Source organism: Arachis stenosperma, chromosome 4 (genome assembly GCF_014773155.1).
Source record: "Arachis stenosperma cultivar V10309 chromosome 4, arast.V10309.gnm1.PFL2, whole genome shotgun sequence".
NCBI lineage: Eukaryota > Viridiplantae > Streptophyta > Magnoliopsida > Fabales > Fabaceae > Arachis > Arachis stenosperma.
The window spans coordinates 18,523,231-18,545,649 of NC_080380.1; the positions used below are offsets into that span (position 1 = coordinate 18,523,231).

At 34.8% G+C, this 22,419-nt stretch overlaps 3 protein-coding genes across 6 annotated transcripts; all 3 read right to left on the reverse strand.

The window, feature by feature from the left end:
- Positions 1–350: 350 nt before the first annotated feature.
- Positions 351–3,014, reverse strand: LOC130976385 (uncharacterized). The gene is made up of 8 exons (XM_057901237.1): positions 2,607–3,014; positions 2,408–2,538; positions 2,129–2,206; positions 1,963–2,007; positions 1,811–1,855; positions 1,674–1,725; positions 1,389–1,485; positions 351–849 (listed from the first exon to the last, which is right to left on the reverse strand). Exons 1-8 carry the CDS (start codon positions 2,911–2,913, stop codon positions 684–686), a joined length of 921 nt encoding a protein of 306 aa, XP_057757220.1. The 5' UTR covers positions 2,914–3,014; the 3' UTR covers positions 351–683.
- Positions 3,015–3,126: 112 nt separating this feature from the next.
- LOC130976384 (probable protein phosphatase 2C 34) lies at positions 3,127–7,488 on the reverse strand. 3 transcript variants are annotated; one of them, XM_057901234.1, is made up of 6 exons: positions 7,379–7,488; positions 6,638–6,906; positions 5,848–6,159; positions 5,300–5,417; positions 4,993–5,216; positions 3,127–4,763 (listed from the first exon to the last, which is right to left on the reverse strand). In XM_057901234.1, the coding sequence occupies exons 1-6, from the start codon at positions 7,386–7,388 to the stop codon at positions 4,557–4,559; spliced, it is 1,140 nt and encodes a 379-aa protein (XP_057757217.1). In that variant the 5' UTR covers positions 7,389–7,488; the 3' UTR covers positions 3,127–4,556. The 3 variants fall into 3 exon arrangements, with proteins under 3 accessions (XP_057757217.1, XP_057757218.1, XP_057757219.1); XM_057901235.1 differs by having other exon boundaries at positions 7,289–7,478; XM_057901236.1 differs by lacking the exon at positions 7,379–7,488 and adding an exon at positions 7,157–7,279.
- Positions 7,489–9,745: 2,257 nt separating this feature from the next.
- On the reverse strand, positions 9,746–21,441 carry LOC130974015 (phospholipase D zeta 1-like). 2 transcript variants are annotated; one of them, XM_057898726.1, is made up of 20 exons: positions 20,828–21,441; positions 20,005–20,106; positions 19,759–19,874; positions 19,513–19,654; positions 18,337–18,507; positions 17,204–17,377; positions 16,297–16,539; positions 16,048–16,164; positions 15,479–15,618; positions 15,202–15,351; positions 14,445–14,601; positions 13,839–14,357; positions 13,286–13,396; positions 12,175–12,321; positions 11,895–12,092; positions 11,709–11,810; positions 10,913–11,044; positions 10,642–10,707; positions 10,342–10,403; positions 9,746–10,251 (listed from the first exon to the last, which is right to left on the reverse strand). In XM_057898726.1, the coding sequence occupies exons 1-20, from the start codon at positions 21,080–21,082 to the stop codon at positions 10,002–10,004; spliced, it is 3,354 nt and encodes a 1,117-aa protein (XP_057754709.1). In that variant the 5' UTR covers positions 21,083–21,441; the 3' UTR covers positions 9,746–10,001. The 2 variants fall into 2 exon arrangements, with proteins under 2 accessions (XP_057754709.1, XP_057754710.1); XM_057898727.1 differs by having other exon boundaries at positions 19,759–19,849; positions 20,828–20,843.
- Between the last annotated feature and the right edge of the window lie 978 nt (positions 21,442–22,419).

Here is a 22,419-nt window from a genome sequence, read left to right on the forward strand (position 1 = left end):
AACAAGTTGAGGATTTTTTTTCTTGTGAACATTGAAGTTGTAGAGTGTGCATTGTGTAGCTTGAAATTACAGTGTTAGATTGTTAGTGTTATGCGAGATATAATGAAAATTAGGAGAGAACATTGTCATTTTTGAAGAGAGGAGATCAGAGACTATTTTGTCCCCTGTTAGAGTTGTTAGGGACTATTTTGTCCTCCGTTAAAATTGACGGAATAAAGGACTTAAATGACTAACGAAATTAATTGTTAGAGACTAATCGAATAATTAATTTTAATTGGAAACTAAAGTATTTGATTTGAAATTATTTGAGGACCAAAATGAATATATACTCTTTTAATAATCTAATTGGGTTGTTGCAATTTATGTCGTCACACTCAAACAAACAAACAAAATTTACATAAATAAAATAGTATGTTAAATTAAGTGAAAAATCCTAAATAAAAAAGGGAAGAGAGACGGTAGTACACAGGAAACATAGATTTCTCCAAATGATGTTAATTTTCCCATACATGCTGCGGTGAATTATCATTTATAATACAGTGCTTTCAGCTTTCTATTCGAAGCTTAAGAAAATTGGACTTATTGAATAATGTGATGCTTTTCTATAGAAGTATCATATTGTTTGGTCCATCTTTCTTCCATCCCTTAAGGTTGAGATATCTAAGCAGTAAAAATGGATATTATCAACCACCATAGCGGTACTTGAGGGGTTCTGGGGGCTCCTCTTCCATAATGCCAGATCCTGTTGTTGCCAAATACTCACGAATGGTTGTTTTACGGTCAGCAAGATAAGTGTGATCTAAAAAGTTGTCGTATGCAGTATCACCAAGATTCTTTGCTGCCAGTACACTGCAGAAACATTTCATAATTACCGTTTGAATATGGGGAATGTAGTAGTAGAATGGGTTTAAATGAACAGAGTTTTGATGGTGTTATGGGACTGAATGGACAAAGACAAATGGAATGGTAGAGATGTGTTACAAATGCATTTTTGTCCTAATGTTCTTATCTCATTGTCTTGGGAGAGTAACCAAACAATTGTAGTAATTTCATTTTCTAGATTCTAGAAGCAATGCTTTCCTAGCTCGAAAACAAGTTGAAAAGGTAAGCGACTATTTAAGAGGGATGCATCAAACGGTCACTCAAAATCAAAAGGAAACTACAAATTAGAAAGAGAATTTGAAGTTTCTGTTATGAAGCAATCCATTTCATGGAATTGTCACCTAAAAATAAATTTGAATTGGATACATCAGTGTTTCTCTCAACAAGGATGATTTGACCAGAAGACAATAGCACCAGAAACCCAGACATGTGCTGCTGATTTTACATTATCTCCTCTTTAATTTCAAAGAGTTATAAATAATAAAGTTGGACCAAGAAGTGCATACCAGTGCCTAAGATAAACACGGCAAGGGAAGACATCATCTCTCCAAATTTTATCGATATTCCATCGTCCATATTGCTGAAAGTATACTTCCTTACTTCCTGCGAGAATCAGCGTAAGCATACACAACTGAAGAAAAAGAAACCAAAGAAAGCATACAGAAGATCATTTCATGTATGCTATAAAAATTGATTTAACATACAAATTCATCGAACAGCAGCAAAACCCAGCCTTCCAGAGTTTCAAAATTCCTCAATAAGGAAAATGTTATTGAGAATTAGGGAATCACCTTTACATCTAATGTTAAGAAACTCCTCGTCGCTGTAACGGGTACAAAGGACCTGAGAAAAATTCGATGCATATCATACAATCATCTTTGAAATGTAAATAACCAACAAAATGTCATTTCTATGCTTAGCCACATACCGCTGGAAAATCAAAAGGTTTGCCATCAAGTATTTCTGGAAGAACCTAAAGACGCAAAGTATAGGAACATCACAAGACACATTACACAGAAAAATAGTACCAACTGTCAAGAACAATCAAGACATCAATAGCAACAATGCTCAGAATCTTACAGCGAGAAACCGAAACTCAACCTCCCTCTTGATAAAATCCGGAATCTGGCAATTCATCCCTATAAAATGTTAGCTCCATTTGCTCAGTTAACAGCACAAACACAAAACAAAACGAAAACAAAGCATTCAATGATTAAAGAACAAAAAATTTAACACAGCACCATACCTCGGATTTTCTGATCTCAAAAACAGTCACAATAAGTGTTTCTCCTTCACATGGCTCCACACTCAAGCTCGAAATCTCCTAATAAAGTTTTCATCAACACAGAAAATACAAATTCAGTCCAAACGCAAACCGCAGCAACCAATTTTCATGTACGTTCAAATGGAAAACATAGTAATAATGCATTTTCATTTTGAGTATAAAAAGAAACCAAACATTTTTCCTTCGTTCTAAATTTTCAGGAAAAACAAAGAGGCGAGTTAAGAAGGGATGAGAAGTAACCATGGTTTCTGGTTTGGCGATGCCGCGCTCGAAGAAAACCGGAGCAACGTGAGCGAACACGCGACGGAATCCGTTCAGCCTCGCCACTCGGAAGTTGAGCAGATCGGGGAAAGTGCTTCTTGCGCTTCTCTCTACGTTTCATAATACAGCGGTTACGAAAACGGTTAAGGCAACAAACGGTTATGATGATTGGACGTACCAGAGAGGAGAGAACCGAATCCGCAGATCGATATGTAACCGTCTGGAGAGACGAGAGACTCGAAGTCCGACTCGTCGTTGAGTTCGGTGAGAGGATGTTGTTGGCTTGCCGGAGAGTGTGAACGGAGAGCGGCGGTGGACATGGCGGCGGAAGGAGGGAGTTGGCCGAGAAATGGTTTGCAGTTTGGAAGAGAAAGAAGAGTTGAGAAGTGTGAGAGGGAGAAGGAGAGGGTTGCGCGTTGGTTAAACGCGCGTGAAGTGAGTAGCGGAGGGAGTGGGAGTGGCAGTGGCAGGGTGGTGGCGTTCATAGCAGCAGAGAAAACTGCTTGTAGTTCACGATTTCACATTGAACACAAAAGTCAAAAGCCTATAGCAGCAATGCCACATACCTCGTGGATGGATTGGTCATTTCGCGATATTATTAGGGTGTTTTTGGTCAATTCAGTATCAGATGATTTGTATTGGTCAGGAAAAGTATTACAAAAATATATTCTGGCAAAAACGATAAGAGAAGCTTGTGATTTTATTGGAGACAAATAGCTTCATATTACACTATGACAGCATGATACATAGAAGAACACAGTTCAAAATTGATAGACTTATTATTAAAAGAAGTATATACCCATTTTGGTTCTCAAAGAATTTTAGACTGGACACTTTAGTCCTCAACTAAAATTAATTACTCGATTGGTCCTTAACAATTAATTCCGTCAGTCACTTAGGTCCTTTATTCCGTTAACTCTAACGGGGGACAAAATAGTCCCTGACAACTCTAACAGGGGACAAAATGGTCCCTGATCTCCTCTATTCGGAAATGACACTGTTCTCTCCCAATTTTTATCATATCTTGCATAACATTAGCATTCTAATACTGTAACTTCAAACCACACTATGCACACTCTATAAATTTAATGTTTACAAGAAAAAAATCTTCAACTTATTCTCAACCAATTCATACTCGGAAACTAATGCTATGTCTCTCAACTAGTTATCGTTTTCGACGGATCCCATGAATCTAGACAGCAAGTCTGATTTGTTAAGACCCGTCGTCGTCGTTATCATCTCCCTCCTCCTCTGCCCTATCATCTCCATGACCACATTGTCCACCACTCCAATCGCTTCTTTCAGTTTCTTCTCCAAACCAATGTTCAGTAATCGCTTCAGTTTTCATATGAGGGCAACGGCGACATTGCTCGTTGTACTGATAGCTTGGATGCGAGGTTGAAACTGTCTGCCAACTTGGACTCTGGAAAAGAAGGAATGAAGCACTTAAATGAGTATTTGCATATGATGTCGAAGGAGAATCTTCTCATGATGTCCTAATATCCAATAATTTAAATTGCTTGCCGGAGAGTGGAGAAAGGCGTGCCCTTGGAGTAGTTGTGGAACATGGTCTTGAGGATGTCGTGGACATGTCGGGGTTGGAGGTGATGTTATCGAAGACGTGGAAATAGATGCTTTTGGTGGGTGAACTGCAGAGGAGGTGGATGTACCAGTCACAAGGATTTAGGATGTGTGTGGTCCATGACATGTTGAGATAGGTGCGACACGTGTGACAATTATACCATGGCTTAATCTTGGAGCTAAAGAGGATGAAGGAAAAGATGGAAAAGAAGACTGTGAAGGTGAAGAATGAGAGTATGAATATTAGGGTTATGCGAGATATGATAAAAATTGGAGAAGAACAGTATCGTTTTCGAATAAAGGGGTCAGGGATTATTTTGTCTCTTGTTAGAATTGTCAGGGACCATTTTGTCCCCTGTTAGAATTGTTAGGGACTATTTTGTCCTCCGTTAGAGTTAACGGAGTAAAGGACCTAAGTGACTGACGGAATTAATTGTTAAGGACCAATCGAGTAATTAATTTTAGTTAGGGACTAAAGTGTCCAGTCAGAAATTCTTTGAGGACCAAAATGGATATATACTCTTATTAAAAGTGTGTGCTAACATGACTATACAGTATATGATGGTGATGTGAGAAAGTTATTATGGGGCTGAAAGAAGAGGCAGATAGCTGAGATGTCATCAATGGCAATGCCTCTTCGCTTCCTCTTCCATTCATGCTTAGCGCATTTCACCAATCTCTCGGCAGCTTTTCCTTTCTCTTCACTTGAACCAACGATCTTCACTGCTTCTTGGTTCGAAATTACATCCCATACCTTTAATTTTATGCAAAAACAATTAATCAGCTTACACACTTCATATAAATTCCGGGAGTTGATATGACATGTGTACATGTATATGTAGTATCAAGTATTTTTCCATGTAAAAATGTTTTTATGTAAATATAATAACTAAAATATTGACATATATTAAAAAAAAAAGGCATTGTATGATTGATGAGAGACATAGAATAAGGTGCATAATTATTAAAGCAAGCATGCATACCCCATCACTAGCCAAGATGAGAAATTGATCTCTAGAGTTTAGCTTCCTTTGAGTGACTTCAGGCACAGAGATTAGTCCAAAATCCTTGACACAATAATCACCCAATGCTCTTGATATTGCAAGTCCTGGTGTCTTACCATTTGGCATCCACACCCTATACACTCCTGGCTCATCTTCTAGACAAAACACCCTCCCTCTTGATTCCATTATCCTCTCTGCCTCCTCTGAATTTACCAAACAACCAAATAATAATAAGCACTTGTTATTATGTTATTATGTATGAGAGTGTAGAATGTAGCATACTAACTTGGTAAATTTGGCTTCATGTCAGTTGTAAGCTGAAGGGCACTTAGTGTGCCACCATCTAAAGTTGTTGCCAATACTGCCCTTGAATCTCCCAAGTTTGATATAATCAGATCTTCACCCTGAAACATTAGTCACACAAACTTCAGGCACATTGACATGACATAGATATATATATGTTGTCAAGATTTATATATTTTCAAATGTTCATTAATATTAAACTATAAATATAGATGGGTCTGTTATGATGTGTATAGGTAAATGAGAATTTTTATATGTTCCAATGGAACTCAAGTTCTTTCTCCACAAGAATTTTATACCATCAAAATGTTTTGGAAAATGTAAAAAGTAATAATAATTTATAAAAGAAATAAAAAGTAGAGATGATATACAGAGTACAAAGTTTTAGGGCATGGTGTACACATTTTAGACTATGTAACCAATCAATGTATTTTTAGTAGAAAACAGAAATTAACCTATCTATAAGGTAAAATTGATCATTTTAGTTTTATAAATATGAAAAAAATGAAAGTAAATTGAAGATAGGTAAACCTGTTTGATAACTGTCAAAGCTGTAGTACCACTTTGAAAGGAATCAATCCCAGTATTCTGCTTTAGATGATGATCAACAGCAGCACAAGTCTTTATGCATGCCTGCTTCCATATGTCAAATTCATGGTGGTTCCTCCTATCTGCTTCCATCTTGTAATTCAGGTCAAGAGATGTTGCAGCAAGATTTTCCTTCAAATTGCATAGCAAAGAGGCAGGGACAAGTTTCATGACACTTTTGGACACATAGTGTCCCCAAGGGCCATGTCCATCAAAAACTCCACACAATATCATGTCTTCTTGCCAACCAAATTCCTAGCAACAGGAACAAATTATTAAATTTAGAAACATTATGTCATGTTCCATGCTAATCAAATTCTTTAGGGTGCGTTTGCAAGTTGGAATTGTGTTAACTCTTAAGGACATGGACTATGAGATCCAAGACAGAATTGATCACCACATAACTCCTGATCCTAATACCTCGAGCACTTCTTAACTTGAGCGTTGAAGTCTTTACAGAAATATTTTCTTGGGGAATTGTCGGTCTATAGCAAGGAGAATCGCAACAACCTCATATCTCGATCCTTACACAAAGACTATGTGATCCTAATCCTAATCCTAATCCTATTTTTCTTGTTATGAACGAAGAGTCACAAGACTACAATTTACACATAAAAAGCGTTCCTTTCCCTACTTCACCTCCAAAATCAAAAGTCACAAACACCCTCTTAAAAGTTTATGTCCAATTTATGCTTGTAAAGGCAAAATTTCAACTTTAAGAATGTTCTCATACCTCCCAAACAATGAGGCGATCTTGATTGACTCCTTTCTGGCCCTTCTTTGTGAAAACTGAGGCAAAGTTGTTGGCCTTGGAAGACTTAACAGTTCCTGATGAACTCAATAACAAGCCATTCTTCCTTGCTTCCTTCGCGAGTGCTTTCACGGCTTTCCTTTCATCATTGTCATCATCGTTTGGACAACTTTTCTTTCTTGCAAATCCATTGAGAAGAGATGGAAAAAGAACCATGGCTGCTGCTACATTCCAATCAAAGTTGCAACACACTGCCAAAACAAAAATATTTGATCCTTATTAATGTTTCTATATATCTTGTTGTAGCTAGAAATGCAAAGATTGAAAAGAAGTTAGTTGAAGCTTCAAAAAACAACCATCTACTACACAAAGATAAGAATGATGAGCGAGTATATAAATTGTTTACTTGTTATTCAAGAGATGAACATGATAAATATGTGACATGACAAGTGTAATAAAGGAAAATAAGCATGTTACATATCATTTAGAAAAGAAAAGAACCTTGAGAATATGATATTTGCTATAGCTTCCTAACTCAACCCGAAGTAATAATTAAGATGAAAAAAGAATTGACATGAAATTTGATCATTCAAAAGTAGTAAACAAAAAGGGTATGTTATATTATATATATGCCTGAGATTGGAATTGGCCACAAGCAATTCCTAGCACATGCCAGAACTTGAGGAACTAAGAGATGGTTCTGTGAAGTTATGTGTTACTTACAACACCCCATTAAAGCCAAATTGCAAGCACAAGTAGGTGTACGGACGTGACTTTATTTCTTGTAACTTACAATGTGAATGTAAGGCTCGTCTTATTACCATAGCAACCATTTAATTTGCTTCGGCCATCATAAAGTACACAACACATGGGCTTTTTGGGCAAAATAAAGATGATCAAACGTCATGGTTAACATAAGGTTAACAACTTTAAGGGTCCAAAGTAGTAATTAAATATTGTCGCAACTAACCAAGTTGGGTTGGTCTAGTGGTTAGCTCACTAGTCCGCTTAAGTAAGCGTCGGGGGATTCGAATCCCGCCTTGTGCATGCAGCAATCCATTGGCCAGCGACAAACCCTTAAATGGAACTCAGTACCGTGGCGGATTAGTTTTTGGCCTGTCGGGTTGGGGGATACTGTGGGAGACCAAAAAAAAAATATTGCCGCAACTTAATTTGTATAAACCAACGTTACTTAGTCGAGTGGTAGACATGTTTGTTTCATAGTTATATTGTATATCATATTTCGGATAGAAGAATAGATAACAATATGATATTTTATCAAATATATGGTATGTCAGAATAAATATTTTCTATATATTATTTCGATATATAATACTTATACAAAATACTTAAGTCCATTATTAGCATAACTCAAAATACAAGTTTTTGTTCTTTTCAATCGGACACTGCCCTTCCACCACCTCATCTCTTTACTAGTATTTATTTTCTTGTGAATTTGTTTGTTTATTCTACCTCTTTTTAACACTTTTCGTGATTGCCGCTTCATACTTTGTCCAAATGACAGATTATCACCATTTCTATTGATGATATCTAAGATGATTTAATTCGCAATTCATAGTGTTTTGATGCGTAGAAGAACCGCGATTTAGAAGAATGCACATGTCAACTGATAAATGGTAATGTCACCTCATTGATAAATTCCTGTAATTCTGGTTTATTATATTCGTAGTGATTTGAGTTCCAACTCTTGTGATTTAAACATAATATAAATAAAAAGTTGCATTAGAATAAACAATTACAGCTCCTTGAAATAAATATATATAGTTTCTACAAATCCGTTTTGTACGAGGTCGGTATTTAACAAATATATTTTGCTATAGCGCGCAACTTGACAGAAAAGTAATGACTAAATTAAAATTCTGTGAACGAAATCAGATTGTATTTTAGTGGTTAGCTTTAAATTAAGTGATCTTCAATCTTTGATTAAGTACAATTTCAAGTAGAATGAAATATTCTAATATGGAGACTCAATCAGATGACAACACCACGTAATATTTCTCTGAAACACATCCCTTATGATATGTACCAAACACAATGCTATCTAATGGCAAAGATGGTTTTAGAAGGCCCTAGGATAACCAACTTGGATTGGTCGAATAGTCAGCTCACTCGTTCACTTAAGTAAGTATTGTGTTTTGAAACCCGCCTTGTGCATGTAGTAACTCCCATTGGCCAGCAGTAGACCTTAAATGAAACTCCGATCCGTGACGGATTAGTCTTTTCGAGTTGTAAGACTTTTCACTTACAGTCTCTTCTCTTATTATTTCTATTATTTTATTTAATATTAATTAAAATATTTTAATTAATATTAATTACTCGGATAGATAGATAGATAGATAAAAATATCGAAAAAGTAAATAGAAAAAATATTAGAAATTTCTCTTTCTCTTACCGTGATCTACAAAAAAGTAGACTTTGGAGTTTTTTTTAACTATAATATATATTTATTTCATTTAATTTTATTAAATATATTCATAATTTAATATATAAAATATTATATATATTCATAAAAAGCAATATTTTCTATTTTAATAATTCTAATATTATATTTTATTAATATATTAGAATATATATATTTTATATGTACAAAAATATACAATAAAGATTTTGACAATAAATAAAGATTGTACAAATTTTAAAGAACAAAATGTTTGTTATGCTTAATATCTTTAGTTTGGTCTGTATTCATATTAACTCCGCTCTAACAAAAAAAAAGGCCCTAGGATGTCAAGGTCAAACAAGTGGCCACATGATATCATATTTTTTTATTACTTAGAATGGAATAGGTTAACAAACTAAGAACGAATTCATGGCTTGGGTTGCTTTATGGGGAAGGCTGACACGCATGATTGCTATGTGATCATTATTGTGTAATAAATAATAATGACTGAACCTTTATCTTCAGGTCACACGTGTATTCTGGAAGAGTTAAGATTCCTACTCAGAATAGTTCAAAAAAGATTTTGACAAAAATGGCTCCAACCTTGACGGGATTGATAAATGATAATGTGTGGGCAGGAATGAATTAAAGCAATAGAACCAACTTATCAATGGATGTGTATTATTAAGAAAGCAAAAATGTTTTTTTCTTTCTTTCTGATATTCTTTCCTGTAAAAATAAAACTGAATAATATTTCTTTACAACGAAGTTACAATTTACATTCTTTACAATATATCGTTGGATCTTCCCCCTTCCATTGCAGAATTGGAATAAAAAAAGGCATTCTGCAAATAATATAGTGCAAATCCTGCGGGGAGAAAAAAATAAAAATCGAATGAAAAAAAACTGTACTCAACGATGTTTTAATATATGAACACGTGTTACTCAGTGGAAAACTTGAGCAGCGGCGTAATATTCGCTTTCACTGAAACCAGGTCTTAGACTTTCTTGGCACATGAACTCCAAAGGAAAAGAAACAAGATGACCCCTCACTGATGCTAATCTCTCCAATGGATCAGTGCTCTTGATATCTCCATCATGATAGGATTCTAATTTTTGCGGCGCTATTCCTAAATCAATGGTTGTGTGACCAATTCTTTCTTTCCAAAAGGCTACACTCTGTCTGAAAGCAAGTCTGCACAAACAAAAAAGGTGTCAAATTCATGTTAGGACAAAACACATAGGAGAAGATTCACCCAAAGATGAAAACCATCACTGAATATACCTGGTGTGGATTAGATCATTAGGTACACAAGAAAAGACATCCTGGTAAATTGCAGTATTTGTCTGTAAAATGTATCCAAGAACAATTATCAGTATTCTTATTGAAATATCATTTCTAATCCAATTAATCAAAAACATCATTGGAAGACTAAATGATATTCTCAAAACAACAAAATATGTTTAAATGAATAAATTTTACGCAAAGAAATATCCATCCAAAAGTAATCTTTATAATAAATTAACAATATATACCATTCCAAAGTACTGCTATTTATATAAAAATTTTATATTTCCTTCTTACCTTTGCTGTTGCCATCCAAATATCTTTGTAAGATGATTCAATAATCGGGTCCATTATTTGATTGACCTGTAAACAATGATATTAAAATGATATTCAACAATCAGGCACACCATGACACCACGACATGAGCATGTTTGGTCTGGGGTAAAAATGTGGTGCAGTTTACATGGATAAATTTCATTTGTAAATGTCATTCATAATAACTTGCACGACATCTTTATCCCCAACCAAAACATACTCTTATGTAGTCACAGAATGTTAAGACACTAACCTCTTCTGCTGGTAGACCCAAGTGCTCAGACCATAATGACAAACGGAGAGTCAAGGAGAACTTTCCTGCTTTCCAAGGCTTTCCATCCATATAAGAACCAATGAGCTCTCTGTCTTCTATAACTACTCCAATCTGAAACCCACGTGTAACAATTAAAGGAAAATCCAGTGATGCAACAGTTGTGCATATCAATAGATAACTTAAAATGTTCAATGGTGATAGAAAGTATGCAGGGTAATAAGAACAACAACAAAAGCGAAATCATCTTTTCAACAATTAGATATGAAGAAGACTAAGTTAATTATGTACTCAAACTGGGAAGTGAAATTTTTGCAGTCCTCCCACCTCTGAAGCATGGGCACTCCTAAAGAGTTGCTCTACTAGAGCTCATTGGGTTTTTGTGTCCTAAATAAATGGTACCTAAACACAAATTGACCGTAGGATCAAATTGTTGTAATTAACCTATTTGATTTGCTTTTAAATGGAATATACGACTACTTCATCCCTTCAAATTTTGTAACCTAAGTGACTGTTACCTAAACACAAGTTGACCCTTATAAAGCATCAAATTTTGTAGTTAAACTATTTGATTGGCATTTAAATGCAATATATTACTACTCCATCCATTCAAATCTTTTGTTTCTTTAGATGATTTTCGTTGACGAACTAAGGTAGAGAGGAAGTGTGAGAGTGTGGTAGTAAACCTTTTTTTTGGATAAAGAAAGGCAGGGAGTAAATTTTAACCTCAACACAAAATCATATAGAATACCCAAGCGAAAAAAACATGAAAATTTACCTCAGAATCTCTAGATCCAAGCAGGCTCCTATCATTAATATTAGCAGATCCAATCAAACTTATGCGATCATCAACAATCATGATTTTACTGTGAACATACACCTGCCAAAATGCTCATATCATTAAGCTGACTGCTGACTGGAACAACTTTAGTGTACAAGACAATAGAAACAAAAGAATACCAACCTGGCTGGTTGCTACAGGACCACCGTCAAAAAGTCTACCATAAGACCTCAAGCCAAAAAAAGAGATGTAGTCATGTATTTTTGAACCAAGAAGTTCATAAAGATTATGTAATATAGAATTCTGCCCTCTACAAATGGTTCGATACTGCCAGTGCATTATTGCTCTCACAGATGCTGCACCACTATCATCAAGACCCCCCTATATAACACAGAAGTCCAACAGTCATAATAAAGAAACAATTCTCTCATTGCTGAAATAGAAAAAAAAAATTGATTATAACCTGGAAGCCAGGTAGGAGAGGTATGACAATGATAACCCGAAAGGATTTATTTTCATTGTATGCTAGCATAATCCGTCGATACAAAGCTTCCAAAACACGGTTCCGAATCATTTCATCTCCAGAAAGACCTGAGATAAAAAATTGATTCTGGAAAAAATTCCCCAAGAATTATCAAAGCTGTTCATCAAAGTTGAAGAAAGAGGGGGAGGGAAGACATAATATTGCTTAAATTGACAAGTTTGATGAATATTAGTATTGTTATTAACAAAGGTGTTCAACTATATGATATTTCAAACATGAAGGGGTACCTGCAATATAAGTCTAAAGAGAAAGTCCCAATATTTTTTATCTGTTCCCCGACATATTTTTAGATTAAAAAAGGGGCAAAAGTTTCTGTTTAACAAAAAATTTCAAACTTGAGTTTTTCAAGGAAAAGTGAAATATAAACCAAGCATCAGAATTCATTTTTCCTTTTTTTGAGTTTAATTTTGATACAATGAAGGTGAAAATATATTTTACACAAATTGCATTCATCTTTTTGGATAACCATACAAGCGGAACTTGGTGAAAAAATAGTTATTTTGCTGACATGATGATATATAATTCAATGCATGTGTAAAACTTCTTTAAACAAACAGTGCATCAAAATTAAATTCTTTTCCAAATAGTATAAATAAGGAACCATCATTTATGTGTTTGCATGTGCATAAGGCTTCTATTTTGGCCTACACAATGAAGTGCAAAAAGCTTCTATTTCTGAAACTGTACTATGTAACAAACATGGTATAAACCACGTGTAAGTTAAGCATGAGTAAGAGCGTGGAAAGCTATTGGAGCCAGAGCCTGAGACATTAGATATTACATAGAAACAGGATAGTAATTCAAATGTTTAAAACAACTGCACTTCAGTTACTGTATGAAACAATTGTATGGGAACCCAAGTAATTATTAACCATTTCTTTTCTTATTGTCAATATAATCAAAGCTTATAAAAAAAATTCAATAATAGATAAAGCAAGACTACTTTTGTATCATCATCTTGATAACCATCAACAAAAACGAGTATTACAGTCTATGGAGATATGGTAAAAAGAAGAAGCGCATTTGATACCTCAATGTAGATGAAGTGTTCTGCTTTTTCAATAAGAGAGCAATAGGCATTGTGTATGCTCTCTTCCGTTTGGCTTGTTCCAGCAGACCATTGACTGACGCTCCTAATAACCTATCAATAAAAGCAATTTTATTGGCATAAAAAACTACTAGTGTCAATAAAACAATATAATAAGTGAGAGGAGCAAAAAAGTGAATGCAAAAGATCATATGTTCATCTACATGAGAGCTGAGCATCCAGTAAGATATGAAAATTACCCACCTACCAGGAGGCTTTGGTCCTTCGGGGAAAACAAAGGATCAAAGTCAACAACTTTCATGATGAAGCATTTTCCAAATTTTAATGACACTTTTGGTCAATTATCATCTGAAAAATATACAACAACAACTGCCACCCCAAGCTTTTTCCATGAGATAGACTACATAGATCAAATGACACATATCCTATAGTAATCTAATCACAAAGACTTACATAACAGGTGAAACAAAATGTGATAGTTATCGACAATATTATATTTAAGTAGCTTTCTGACAGCAATACGAGTACAATGTACCTGACAACGGCAGGAAACACGAGGGCCAACTTGCCCTGATTCATCTGCAAAATCTCCCTGATCACCACGCTCTTGTGTTTCCCACCATTCTGGACCAGTACTTTGTTGCTCAACATGAGGCACTCTATCCAGAGACTTTTTCTCATCATAATGCATATATCCAAGATCATCTACAAAGCCCTTCATTGGGGTGTCTTGACCAACAGCTTCAATTTTCACCCTCCGAAAAGAAAAAGGAAGACCACCACCGACCTTTATTGGCTTATCAACGTGATGTATGAATGAGTTTAACCCGTTCATTTTGGGGTCTCCTTCAGACTCATCACGAGTCAAAAGTAGAGGAACATCTTGTTCTTGGGATAATGAAGAAAATGAATCTTCTCTCTTGATGACTCTATGATTCTCAGCATTATTGTTTTCAATCTCCATCTCAGTGCTTCTTCCCAAGTAATGTGGAATAACCATATGATGCTGAGGCATAAGTAAAGGTATTGCTTCCTCATACGGAGCTTTATTCCTCTGATATGGGGAAAAAGAAACAAGATTTCCAATTAGGATAATAGATGTAAGACCAAGATGAATTAATTGATTTCAGATGAGCCTAACCTTTGCATAATTCCATCTTTGAACAAAGTGCCGAGCAATATCACGACAAGGTGGTCCCCAAAGGGCGCAATGAACATCATGCCAAGGCATACGAGGATAATTTCTACGATCCAATTCATCTTTCATTGTGTCTTCCCATGAATTAGGTTCAGATTCCCTGGAAAAATTGAAATAAATCTGTGAATTCAATCCCACAAAAAAATGATAGCCCATAAAATATGAATAAAAAGTTATAATAATATATTAACACATCAATGGTGAAACATACTAATTTAGTTATGTTGTATTCTTATGCTATTATAATAGAGAGGAGTGACGTATATAAAGCAACCAAATGAGTTTGAATCATAGTAGTCAATCCCGGATCTCGTCGCATCCCAGACGAGAAAATCAAGAGAAACCATGTATTGAGCATCATAACTAATAATCCAAAATCTTAAGTTCTATATTTCATAATAGTTCCATAATCCATAATAAATATAGTCATAAAAAATCAATTTTGGTATCTGCTTTTGCTCCTTAAGAGAAGCATCAGTCACCAAGTTCTTCTTTAACAGCAGATTGTTACTCTAATTTCTAATGTAATATAAAAATATAACCTTCAGTCTCCAGGAAACCATTTCAATCTTCAAAAATCAGAATTATTTTCTGTAATTCTGCTTTAACTAACTTGAAGCTTCTAACAATTACATAGCATGGTCAAATAGACTTTTACAGAGCTCCTTTGTAATTTTTATTTTCTATTGACAAAACTCACCTAGGGTTATAAAAGTCCTTTCCAGGCCAGATTAGAGGAGGGCAATCCCCCACTTTATGCTCAGATGAGTCATAACGGCCAAAGCACAAATCCAGTCCTCCAATGAAGCAAATATGGTTATCGACAATGACCAGTTTTTCATGGTGAGACCTGAATATAATCATGGGAACATAGGAAACATAAAATCCTTAGTATGCTTTATGGTTTGATACTTGCTTGGAAGAAAACAAAAATCATAAAACAAAAGGAAGAAAGCCGTATTTGGGAAGATGCATACCATAGATAAACACCAGAAGAAAAGTGATCAGGATAGCGTAGTACCCTCACGTTCTCATGAATGCTAAGAAGCTTTCTCTTGCTATAGACACTGTTGATTTTCAAAGCAAGAGCCACCTCTTTGTACAGAAGAATGTAGATCTGCATTAACAAATAAAAGCATTCAAGCAATCATCGCACTACTATGAAACCTAAGCAATTAAAAAACGTTTAATCTTAGGTGTCATGCAATACAATCGAGAATAATCACAATAAACTAACTAATACAATTAATTGATAGACATTGTTGATTTTCAAAAGCAAGAGCTAACTCTTTGTAAAGAAGAATATAAATCTAAAATCTGTGTTAACAAGTAACAAATAAAAGCATTCATGCCAATCGACACACTTCATCACAATGAATGCCAATGAAATCTAAGACCCAACAACATGCAAAAATCCTTGCAATGTGTCCAAATATCTCTTACAATTTGAAGAACTCAATAAAAAAAGGTTATTAAGAACTATGGTTTCTTAAGTAAATCTGCCAAGGCATTGTGGAAACTGAAAATAGTTCCCGTTAAAGGTTACCTGAACCCCTTGCTTAGCCTTTGCTTCCAACAAATTATCAAGTCTTGATGAAGCATGAATGTCAAAAGGTCGCCTGAGATACAGTTCTGGGCATACCCACCATCCACAGATGAATATCTTTGGGAATTTTTCAATCATTGAACAGAAATTTGAGGATAATCATTTTTCCATGTTGATAAAAAAAAAATAGGAAAAAGAAAAAGAAAAAAGATATATCATGAAATGCTGATGATGAATCATTTTTCAAACCTCTGATCTTGCATCCTCAATTGAAGAAGCAATTGCATCAAATGCTGCTTGCCCATCCACGAACCATTGGGCTTGACTACCATCTTCAATTAAGCCTCTTGGAGGAGCAAATGACCCATAGCGGTGAGGATAACACCAGCCTTCAGGAGGCCTAAGTCCAGCATCATTAATTGCTGCTACCCAATCTTTAACTTTACTGCTACTTTTCCCTCTAATTCTAATGCTCCGGATCCCGCAAGTCACCTACAATATTAAGCCGAGTGTTCAAAAACTATGTAACTCTGTACAACCAGATATCTGATAACATGAACAAGTCAGCTTTGATGTGCAGATACATCAAAATTGTTAACATATCAGTATCAATACTATATCTCATATCAATACTTGTATTATTCTTTTGCATTCATATTTTTTATATATCTCTAAAGTTTTCCTTTTTTGAATATCAAATGTTAGAAGTTATATTCTTTGAAATATTGAAGATAAATTTGTTCATATCAATTATTTTTCTCTAATTATATTATCATTTTTTATTTTTTATACATAATTATTTGTGATGTAAACTGTGATTATATATATAACCATATCCAAATTTTATCTATAAAATTGTCATATTTGCATATTGTATCATACTATATCCAATACTCATCCATATTGGTGCAACATAGAAAGTCAGTTAATAACTAGTAAAAATATTAGGATAGACTCTATTTGATCCATGAAATTTTATTGGATAAATGGCCTGCTAGATTACTCCACAAATTTGGTCCTTGGATAACTTTTTCGCATCTAAACACTGAAAAATTTGTAGCATTTTCTATGGCCAGATCCATGTCATATGAGCAAATATTGTCATCTGAGGATGACAAATTTGATGGAAAAAGAGATATAAAGGAGAACTTCTCACCTTGAATGAATGGCGTAAAGGATTTCGTTCCTTTATTTCACTAGCCAGTGACAGACGACCATCCCCATTCCCATCCGATGGAGGCAGCACATCAAAGACAATAATGTCTAAGGGCTGCTTATCAAAAGGATCTGCCAGCAATGCCAGGAATCCAGGTTTCAATACAGCCCATACCTGTAGAAAACAAGAAATTGATAATTGCAAAAGTCAAATTAATAATAATAATAATAATAATAATAATAATAATAATAATAATAATAATAATAATATATCAATGCTTTGAACCAAAGACGAATAAGCAATGAATAGCCCAGCCATCCCATATCCCAGGATCCCAACATTGAGGATGTTCGGATGCGAGATCCGGGATTGACATGGGAGGCTGGGAGCATATAGTAAGGAATACTGCCAGCCCCATCTGAGGGTTGAGGTATGTCTTGGCTAAGAAATGGGTAGGGTTCCCTGCTCAAAACATTTTTCTCTCAGAAACCAAACAATAAGGAAATATGATTCGACCATCTATAATCTATACTCCTTAAGAAAGTGGACTTCCCCTATCGAACTAAGCTTTTACTTTCCAAAATAACCAATGTTGCATCTCCAATTGGCCCCAAATTCAAAATGAAACTGAAAATAACAATAATAATAATAATAATAATAATAATAATAAAGAAAACGTTAGCGCAATGCATGAGGCTCCAAGGTCTGAGGAAGGTAGATAGACACAACCTTACCTCTACAACAAAAAGTAGATTCTAGGATTTGAAACACAATGACCATCAGGTCTCAAAGTATTGACTCTGTTATTGGGCCGAGGCTCACCCCTTATTTATGAGAAACTTCTAATATATTGGGGGAAAAAGTATAATGTTAAGTTAGAAGTTCTCATTCAGTTTTAAATGGGACAGAATATACCTAAAGATTTATATTCTTGATATACATAGCAAGTTATCACAGCTACTGTATTATTGACTTCTCATGCTATATAGGTTATATATGTTATGTGTATATTCAAATCTGACTTCCTTTGAAGTGATGAAATGTTGCACGCAAAACATTTAGATTTTACATATTATCAAGAGAAACCAAGACAAGTAAATCACGTTGACCTAATTCAAAATAAGAAATGTCACCTTTTGCCAGTTGTCATTACAACAACTAAAACAGCTAGATGTACAACACTTTCTGGAATCATCATCCTTTGGAATTTTGGGCAGATGTTTCACCATTACATAATCTTCTTTCAGCTTAGGTCCATATTCAGGCAAAAAAGATAGCTTCGATACCTCTAAAAACTTGCAGACCTATGACACAAAGTTGCTTCTTAACAATTTTCAAGTGATCATAAACTAGCACGCAAATACAACAAGACATCAAAAGCAGAGGAATGCACCAATAATTATTTAAAAAAAGAAAGAAAGAAAGAAAATAGTCATGGACTTCAAAATTCAAATGAAACTAAAATATGTCCTATAAGTTCCTACGTCATAATCAATACTCCTGCAGAGGAAATGGAAAACCCAAATGCACTAGGTTCCCACAATCATGGACTCTAGGGATTAGGAAACCACGATAAGCAACCCTAATTGCCAAATATATGATCTCTGTTTATCAATAAAAAACTGCAAATTTTTTGCTGAAAAGCTAAGGTCATGCGAACAGGTTCCACAATTTAGGCCAAGTGCATCTGATCGTCAACCAAAAACAGTATCATCATCATGCATCTGGCTACCTGTTAATGAAACTAGTGCACTATCCAAAATCAACAGACTCCACAGTGGTAGAGTAGCAAAGAAACAGAGTTCTAATTTTCCTTTTTATTTTATTTTTTTTTTCCTACTTTAGGAATGTTAGATGTCAACCAATTTCAGAGCACTGAAACAGGAGCATGCAAGAAGAGCATGACTAAATATTGACTATTATGTTTTAAAGATATAGGCCCCGTATCCAGTACTATACTTACACTTGTAACTCCTGGATTTTATCTTTTTAAACAATTTGCATAGCTCCTATATCTATTATTCTACTTATATTTGTTTCACCATAAAGGCCCCATTGTAAGTTGTTATGACTGACACAATCAACCCAAGGATGATGTTAACTGACTTCATTTCATATGTTAAATACTTAAATTAACAAATCAACACATAGTCCCTCCTTTAATAAATCCAATTGTAGGAATTTATTTATATCTTTCATCCGACCATAGATGCCATATGCACTAAAACCTCAACAATGAATCGATAACAGTGTAACAAGATTATGACATGATTAACATCAGTGGTTAAAGGCTCATGCGCAAAGCATACCTCTGGAGAGTTAACAATACTGATATTTCCCAAAAAGTGATTCAGATATCCTTGCATTGCACTCTTTGCCCTGTCTGACACAGACTGCTGCCTACCTAAGGCTGGTCGTATAATTGGTAGAGCAGCACTAGATGGAACATCTCTGGACCAAATTTCATATTACAGGAAATTACGACGACAAATTAGCATATTGATATTGTAAAAGTGCGCCAACAAAAGTTGCATGCCAGTGGGGTGGGGGTTCACCTGTTTTTTGCATATTCATCAGCATGTGAAGCAAATGTTTCATCATCAGCTTCATCGTCATCATGCACCATAGTAGTGTGCTCTCCTATTCCTAGATTTTGAAGCCATTCTTTAACCTTTAATATAATTTTTCAGTGAACATTACATCAAAACAAATAGCATACAAAAAAAAAAAAATTCTGCAAATGCATTTATTTATAAGCAATAAAAAAAATCCATCTTAAGAAAACATTGCTGATCCAATACCTGTTCTTGCTTCTCATGAATTTCCTCAAAAAAGGCACGCTTCTTTAACGCAAAATGCAAATAAAATACTTGAGAAGCTTTCTTCACTAGCTCCCACTTGAACTGGAACAAAAATGAGATCTAAATAAGTATACTCCTTTAGGAAGGAAGATCGAATAAAATAAATAATAATACGCAGAAAAACCACGATTCTTTTTACAATGAAAGAAAGAGTAATGCTAGGGAAATAATAACACAAAAGTTACCTTATTTCCTTATTTATCCATTTATTTCAGCAATAATTAAGGAATACAAAATAAAGAAACAAATGCATTAAAAATAGCTATAAAAAAAAGAAACAAGTTATGGCTCCCTATGGTTCCCACACTATGGCCCCCAAACATTATACTGAAAGACAAGGCAGTACTGGCAACTGCGAACAAACTTTAAAACACAATCATCAAACCAAAGGTGTAAAACTATTTTCAGCTAAAACAAAAACTGAAAGGCCAGAGATATAACTAACAGTAACCGTTATTTGGAGAAAACAAATGAATTCCAAAACAATGCAAAATATACAAATTGCAGCAAAGCATTGTCAACTCTGAAGTCAAAAGAGTCAAACCATTGCTAAATTTAAAACCTCTGTTCAGTTTCCTAATTCATAAGCACATATGATAACCAGCATAGAAATGCAATTAGATTGAAATACTCGAACTAATTCCGTATCCTGTCCCTTGCTTTCAGTTCACACAATCATCTTCAGCGCTTGCTATAACCGAATTTTCAGTGTGCAATTTAACAACATAAGCAGAATCACGAAGAGAGAGAGATTGCGATGTACCTGTTTGTACTGAAACCGAATGGTGTAAGAGAGCTGCATAGGGCTTATGTCGCTGGCGTCAGGGCGAGAGACGGAGACGATGGTGGCCTTCGGAAGTTCGTCGAAAATCCGAGTAGCCTCGCCGGCGCCTCCATGTCGGAAAGATGGAACAGACGACATCTCTTCCGCCGCCGCCGGAGGAGACGGCGGCTGCTCCGGTTTCATAGGGAAGTAACGGTGGGCGCCGCCGTCGGACATTAACTGCTCAGTCGCCATCGGAAAAATATAATCGGCGGCGAATTAGAGAGAAGCGATGAGGGATCGGAATAGGAATTGTGAAGAAGACGAAGAAGAGAAGCTGAAACGGCGTCGTTGGTTGCTTCGGATCCGAAGCTAATCGAGAGAGAGAAAGAGTGGAAGCCTCGGCTTTCGTGAGAATGGGAGTTTATGGCAGGCTGAAACTGTGAACAGCGTCACAAAAAAGTGCACAAAACTTCATTTCTTCACTGGCTCTACTACCCTTTTCAGAATTCTTCTAGCCATACTAAAATTAAATTTATTTAATTGAATTTAATTATAAGTTAAATTATATTTTTGAAGCATTGTTTCACTCCAGATCATTTACCCGCTAACTATGCTAATCAGATGAGATCATAATCTACAATATTAGCAGTTTGTAGATGCCAAATACATTATAAATTGGTGAAAATAATTTTAAAATGATAGCAGCTCATTTGTTTTAGATAAAAATAAAATGAAATGGTGCTATTGTTAATTTTTTAAAAAAATATATTTTTTTAAATTTTAATATAAAAAAATGTGTATTTAATTTGTATTTTTATTTTTATTATTTTCTGTTTTTTAAATTTTGTAAAAAAAAAACTGCATAAATAATAAAATTATGTTTTCTATTTCCATATTTTTTACAAAATTTTTTAAAAAATCCTGAAAATGAAAAAGGATTTTGTTTTCGTATCTAGCAGCCAATTTGGTAGTCTTAATTCTAGAAGTTGAATTGTTTTAGCGTTTCACAAATTTGAAGGGTTCGTTGCGTACACTCTGTGGTAGTTGGTAGATTGTCTTACATTCTCTTTGACAACGGCTAAAATGGATTTGACCCCCAAAACTAATTTTAATAAAGTATGTGTATTAACTTGTTAAGCTGATGGGTGATTTAATCTTTTAATTAGAAAAAAAATGAAGTTACCTAGATCACAAATTCACAAGCTTCTAACGAGTTGATGTATCATCAGTTAATTCATTTTCATAATAAAATGAGGATACGTTCAATAGAAGTGAAAAAATAAGAAAGAGTTGGTGTCTTTTAAGAGCGTATAAGAATTTCTTATAACCTAAATCATAAAATTTAATTCTAGGTTGCGTGATTTTGTTTGCTTTGTGCATTCGATGGACTGAATGGTGGAACATTATACACAGAAGCAACGACTTTTCTTTTAACAAACTAATAAATAAGCCACTCGTCACATGCCATTATTTGCCATTACAATACAAGTCAGCAACCACTGCCTGGGATCATCTATTTTAATCCAATAGCCAATAATTGAAGTAACATAAACGAAACAACAGCATAGGCTTTCGGCTGATTTTTCACA

Bases quoted from the DNA above. Each gene is read 5' to 3' on its own strand.
- LOC130976385 (XM_057901237.1), bottom strand. From the start codon at position 2,913: ATGAACGCCACCACCCTGCCACTGCCACTCCCACTCCCTCCGCTACTC. The intron at 2,008-2,128 runs GTATGGTGCTGT...ATGAATTGCCAG, and splicing joins TTGAGATCAGAAAATCCGAG to ATTCCGGATTTTATCAAGAG. The intron at 1,486-1,673 runs GTGATTCCCTAA...TGATTCTCGCAG, and splicing joins TCTTAACATTAGATGTAAAG to GAAGTAAGGAAGTATACTTT.
- LOC130976384 (XM_057901234.1), bottom strand. The intron at 5,418-5,847 runs GTTTACCTATCT...CTAATGTTTCAG, and splicing joins CTTTGACAGTTATCAAACAG to GGTGAAGATCTGATTATATC. The intron at 4,764-4,992 runs GTATGCATGCTT...ATAAAATTAAAG, and splicing joins TCATCTTGGCTAGTGATGGG to GTATGGGATGTAATTTCGAA.
- LOC130974015 (XM_057898726.1), bottom strand. From the start codon at position 21,082: ATGGCGACTGAGCAGTTAATGTCCGACGGCGGCGCCCACCGTTACTTC. The intron at 14,602-15,201 runs GTGAGTTTTGTC...CAATTTTTCCAG, and splicing joins AAGGACTTTTATAACCCTAG to GGAATCTGAACCTAATTCAT. The intron at 11,045-11,708 runs GTAAATTTTCAT...CGTGGGTTTCAG, and splicing joins TTGGATCTAGAGATTCTGAG to ATTGGAGTAGTTATAGAAGA.